Consider the following 6,647-nt stretch of genomic DNA (forward strand, 5'->3'; position numbering starts at 1 on the left):
CTAAATCAACCTCCCCTCTTCCTATCTCTCCTCACATAAATCCCTACCTTCCTCAACACATCTCCAAACGTTCTACAACCTCATCCAAACTTTCAAATCCACCTCCTCCTCTTTAAATAAATCCCTGTAAAAACCCGCAACACTAAATCTGTTATCATTTCTCCCCCTACCTTCTATCTGTTTAATATAACTATTCCCTGGTTCCTTTTCTCCAACCCCAAAAAAAACCCAGTACATTTCTCACCCTCCACCAAATACTTCGCTCTACTCCTTACTATCGCTCCCATACATTTCTCCTTTTCTAAAGCACCCAACTCATCTTTTAACCTATTGTATTTCCCTAGATCTCTCCCTGTTTCCTCATCCACCCTCTCCGCCTCTCTATCCAGTTCCTCCCTTACTCTTTTTTCCCTCCCTCTCTTTTTTTATTTCTGCTCCTACTATATTCTATACTCATCTTCTTTATCTCACTCTTTAACTCCTCCCACCACACACCCACATCCATTCTCCCTTTATTTAATATGCATTCATTCACTTTCTTTTTATACCCCTCCTCTTTCAACAACATCGCATTCAAACACCACACTCTCCCACCCTTTCTGTTACGATCACTGTAAGATCGCGGAAAAGGTAGGACCCAAATGCAGACTACAAAAACGGAAAAAGGTTTAGAAACAAAAAGCGAGCTTTATTTAAAAGCTGATAACAAAACATGGCATGAATCAAAACGGTAGCTCAGGAAAACAATAACACAAAAACTGACCGTGAAAAACATGGAGGAAGACCGGAGAGAAAACATGAAACGTGACGTGAAGGGAGGACTAACAAACAATGAACCGACAGGGAACACAGGAAGAGACAAGACTAAATACAGGGAGGGGTAATCAAGGAACAAGAAACAGCTGGGTAAAGGAGGGAGAAACACAAGGGCAACAGGTGAACACAATCAGACACACCAGGGAAACTTAACGACGGGGAGAAGGACCAGACAAGAAACAAAGAGGAAAACATTTCAAAACAAAGGTGGAAAATGAAAACATAAATACAAAACCGTAAGACTTTCCCCTACATTCATTCCTCAAACTAAAGAAAAATAAACCATGATCACTAAGAGTAGTGCTTCTATACTCCATTTCTCCCCCATATTTTCTTTACACAACATAAAATCAATTACTCTGCTTCAAAACACCCTTGACCACCTGATTTTCAAAAAAAACTCCCATACATGTTCCTCTCCCTCCATTAATCCTTCAAGCCATTCACTCTCATCACGTTTTTCAAGGCACCTCTAGAGGAATCATTTTTAAACACCATACCAACCGAAACATCAGTTAACCCACACCACACATTAAAGTCGCCCACCACCATACAGTTCCCCCCACATTTCCCATCCAAACCTTCAAAAAATAGCTTCCTCTCCTTCTCCTCGTTGGGAGCATACACATTAATCAGTTTAAACGTTTCACCCATATATTCAAATAATACACCATCATTCTCCACCTCCCTCACATTCTCCACCACCCCACCTTTAACTAATATCGCCACCCCTCTAGCATTCAACCCTCCATTATTAACAAAAACATCACCCATCCATTCCATTCTCACATCCCCCACATCATCCCAGTGGGTTTCTTGAAAACAAATAATATCCCCCGAACAAAACAAAATAGCCTGGTCTCTCCTGTCCTTAGTTTTAAGGCCACAGCCATTAAAAGAGACAAAAGTCACCATCAAACATACGTAGTGAAAGAAGGAACACATTTTTTTTTACCCCATGTCTAAGTATTCCATCTTGGGTCTTTCACAATCCTCCGGGTTGCCTCTCTGCTTCTCGCACATCCCCTCCCTTCAGAAGTCCCCGGGGCTCCAACACCCCCCGCCTAGGCGAGGACACTCCACGCTTAGCTGTTGTAGACCTCGTGCTGGGGCTCCTGCTCCTCAGCACCAGATCCATGCTGTCATCTACCCAACGACCTCCCTCATCAAAGTCACCGACCGACACACGAGCAATCTCCCTCATCGGACCAGAAAGAACCGGCACGATCCCACTCTCCTCCTCGTTCAGCTGCTTCTCCATCACCGACTCTTTTGCAGCAGCCGCACTCTCCTCAGCCAGCTGCTTCTCCTTCACCGTCACCGTCATCATCACAGCAGCCACGTCCACGCTCTTTTTCATACTCGTCTTCTTCCCCGTCTCCGTCTCTTCTTCCGTCTCATCACTTTACTGTTTTTATTTTTAATAGCACCACCGCTACTCCCTTCTTCCAGCAGCCTTGATTTTGTTTTCTTTTTCTTAGACTTTCCTCCCACCTTTTGTGAATATGTGTCCTGACCTCAGACAGTTTCTACTCACAGCCACCTGACGGTCGTGAATGACTCTCACGTACTCGCTCCCCCCCTCAATTATAAACTGAGTTGAGTAAGGTAAGGAAGAGACCTGCTCATTCAACCGAACTTTCAAGAAGCGAGTCCCGTCCGCCACTCTCGTCCCTGGCCTGGTTTCTTTTACAAACCTCCTCTTTATCGGCGACACTGCCTCCACCCCCCACTCACGTAGCTTCCTGAGTATGTCAGCATCCTCAATGTATATGGGCAAATACATAAAGGACACCATCACTTCCTTTGCCGACAACTCTTCCGCCCTGACCACAACCCCCTTGATTCTCAATCCCTCCAGCAACTTGTCTTTCCCCTCTTCATGTCTCATTGTGACCTCGTATCTCTCCCCCTTTATTCTGCACCCCGCACCCCAGCACCTCTCCACATTCATCCTGAATGCCGATGAGCATGTCCAACATTGTTAGCCTATTCAGGCCCCCCTCCACAATCACACCTAATGTCAGTTTTGCACAGTAGCGTAACTCTTCATTGTCTTCATCCCTCCACCTTCTTCTTCCCCCCCACCTTGACCACGTTCTTTTATCTGTTTATCGTCCTGTCTCGATCCACTTCCTTTCTCCCCGTCTGCTTTCTTGCTTCGTCCAAGCCCCGCCTCCTCTCACATCTCCCGTTTCAAACTCCTTTTCTCCTCCCGCCTCATTTTCTTCTCTCCTCCTCCGCTGTATCTCTTTGTTGACTTTCCTTTTCTTCATCAGCCTCTTCTCTTGCCTTCTGGGCCGCTTTATGAACTTGAATTGATGCTCCTCAATCCTTTTGTGAACCTGACATTTCTGGACATTCCCTAAAGATGAGCCCCGCTTTTAGACAGTTCGTGCAGACTGCCACCTGACGATCATGAATGACCCTCACATACTCACTTCCCCCCTCAACCCTAAACTGAGTTGAGTACGGTAAAGAGGTGACTCTCATTCAAACACACTTTTAAAAAACGTGTCCCATCCGCCACTCTCATCTCCGGCCTAGTTTCCTTTATGAACCTCCTTTTAAATCGTAGAGGCCGGCTTTACTCCCCACTCATACAGCTTCCTCAGAATCTCACTATCTCTTATATATATAGGCATATACATGAATGAGACCATTACCTCCATTGCCGTCAGTTCTTCAGCCTTGATCACCACTCCCTTTATCCTCACCCCCTCTAACAATTTATTTTTCCCCTCTTCATACATCGTCACCTCATATCTTTCTCCTTTTAATCTGCAACCCAGCACCACCCCACACTCATCCTGAATCCCATTCAGCATGTCCATCATTGACAGCTTTCTCAAGCCCCCCTCCACAGTCACAGCCAATGTCAGATCTGCACGATAGTTTATATCCTCATTATTTTCTTCTCTCCACCCTCCTCTTCCCCCCGTACCTTGTCCACGTTCTTTTCTGGTTCTTCTCTTGTTTCGACCCATTTCCTTCCTCTCCGTCTGTGTCCTTGCTTCGACCAAGCCCCTCCTCCTTTCACCACCATTTTCAAACTCCTCTCTGGGGAGGGCCCCCCCAGACAGCAGAGCTGTTTAGGGAGAGTTTTACCCAAAAAATACATTGAAATACAGTCAAAAATCGAGCATTTCCTCCAACTTCCCCACCAAACAATTCCTCTGCTCTTTTCCCGTACACTCACACCACGCCGCGACACTAGTGGATTTTTTTTTAAATCTTTTATTATAAAAGTTTGCACTTTACACACAATTCACATCACTGATCCCCAAAAAAAGAAAGGACCCCAATGCTTTATACTAATATACAAACAAAAACCACCACAAAATCTTCATCAAAACTAAATTTCATACATATCACTGTAAACATTCTTTTATATCATTCATCAAAATGATATAAAGCTTATCATCATCATCATCTACTTCAATTAAACTTCCTTCCACAAACTCCACCACAAAAACATCTTTCCCTTTATATAAAATAACATTCCCAAATCCCTTTTAATATTCTCTTCATTATATTCCACACTTTATCAATTCTCCCCTCATAATGGGCGGCATTTCTTCTTATCTTCACAGCATATCTTGCCTGACTGAGACACATATTCAATAAACCAACATTATACCATCCATTTTCCCATTCATACCAAATAGCCACAGCTCCTTCCATTCCAAACATTTTAACACCCTTATATCCCAACATCTATATACATTTCTTTCAATTTCCCAAAAAATACCTTTAATTCTCTACACTCAAAAACTCATGCATACAATTCTCCATCCACTCCACAAATCACATTCTCTCTTCACCTCATTATCAAACATACTTATTATCAAATTATTGAAAACCCTATTGTGTCTTAAAAGAAAATCAAACTGCTCACATTCTATACTATTGCCTTTCACTCCAGATTCATCCATATCTTTCTCACATCCATTCCACCCACACTTTTTCTGATGCTGGTCTCCTCATTTCCCAACCCAAGAATTTTATAAATTCTTTTGAACTTAAATCCCCAGTTTCATCATCCCTTCACCCACACATATAACACCACATCACTTTCCACACTCCCCACATTCTCACTTTCAATCATTCTCCCTCCATTCCCCCGGCATTCCTTCCTTTATACTCTCCAATAGACTCTCTGCTGTCCATTTCCCCATTAACAAATCCCCCCCTCTAACCTCATCAATAATCACCTGTGCCCTCATAAAACCCGGAACATATTCGTACACTAAATCCCTTACAACCCTAAATCCCGCCCTCCACATTGGCAAATTAAACATTACCTTCCCTCTTCATTATCATTTATTTTGAAAATCGGTTGCATCCATACCTGCTTCCTGTTCACACAATCATATCTAACATTCACCAAGAACTCTCCCCATGCACTCATCACTTCACCTTGAAAATCACTCATCCCACTCATCCACCCTTTCTTGAAACACATAAAAATACCACTATCCCCACCCCCCCCCACCTTATATACTATCCCTCAAAAACACTTTCCAAATATCATCCTTTTTATTTAAATATTTGATCATGGTTTTGACTCTCATTGTTTTTAACTTCCTATCTATATTTATTAATTTCAACCCCCCATCCTTATATTCATTTTCTAACACCTCCCTTGCAATCCTTACTCCCCTCCCGTCCCAGATAAATTCACTTATTTTATTTATTTCTCTAACTATCCTCTCGGCACATCTAACACATTCATAATATAAACTAATTACTCATAATTAACCCATTTACTACCACAACCTTACCTCTCAATTTCAACTTCCTCATCTTCCAAAACCTCAACGTTTTCCTCATACTTCCCACTACACCCTCGTATTGCACATCCCTCCCTTCTCTATCCTTCAACCCCAAATTAATACCCAAAACCCTAAAGAAATCCTTATTTTCTTTCAGCTCCACCTCCGCTCTCCCTACACTACCAGTCCCTAACACCATAAACTCAGACTTCTCCATATTGATTTTTGCCCCTGATGCCCTCCCATATACCTCTACACTCTCAAATACCCCTTTCACACTCTCCACATCCCTAACCGTAATTGTTGTGTCATCCGCATACTGGTAAACTACACTCACCCACCCCCTTCAACCTTCTCATTTTGTTTTCAGCAATGTCGCAAACGGCTCTGCTGACAAAGCATAGCTGAGAGAGGGTACCCCTGCCGGACTGACCTCCCTAGCTTAAACACATTAGTGACAATCCCATTAACCTTACACAACTCACCGCAATCCTCCTAATCCACCCAATAAAACCCCTCCCAAACCCCGCTTTCTCTAAAACCCTAAATAAATAATCGTGATTTACCCTATCAAAAGCCTTATTCAAATCTAAACTAATCAACACCCCACCTATCCCCCCCTTCATATAATTTGCCTTTTATGCTGCTGTAACAAAAACTATTTCCCAATTTGGGATCAATAAAGTACGATCTATCTCAATAATATCCCTTATGCTACAAATAGTGTCACTTATATCTCTACCCGGTATGCTATAAGCTTGTGTGCTCCCCACGACTGCACCTATTACCCTCTTCAACCTGTTAGACAACACCCGTGCTAACATTTTATAATCATTATTTAACATACTCAAAGGTCTATAGTTCCCTAGCTTATCCCTACTCCCCTTCTTAAACAAAATACTAATCACCCCTGTTGACAATCCATCCGGCAGTTCGTCCTTTCTCTTCAAGCATTTGAAAAGCTTTTGTAATATCGGCACTAAAATGCCCTTAAACTCACACATAAAATTCAGCAGTTAGACCGTCTAACCCAGGGCTTTTGTTTCTCCCCATGCC

At 42.8% G+C, this 6,647-nt stretch overlaps 1 protein-coding gene across 1 annotated transcript in view; it reads left to right on the forward strand.

The window, feature by feature from the left end:
- The first annotated feature begins 3,642 nt into the window (after positions 1-3,642).
- The window catches only part of LOC117472152, a 16,330-nt gene continuing 13,325 nt past the window's right edge, over positions 3,643-6,647 (forward strand). The window contains exon 1 of the mRNA XM_034117286.1: positions 3,643-3,693. Within this exon, the coding sequence (XP_033973177.1) occupies positions 3,643-3,693 (51 nt within the window). The remainder of the gene's footprint in view (positions 3,694-6,647) is intronic.

This window comes from Trematomus bernacchii, unplaced genomic scaffold, assembly GCF_902827165.1.
Source record: "Trematomus bernacchii unplaced genomic scaffold, fTreBer1.1, whole genome shotgun sequence".
In the NCBI taxonomy this organism is placed as follows: Eukaryota; Metazoa; Chordata; class Actinopteri; order Perciformes; family Nototheniidae; genus Trematomus; species Trematomus bernacchii.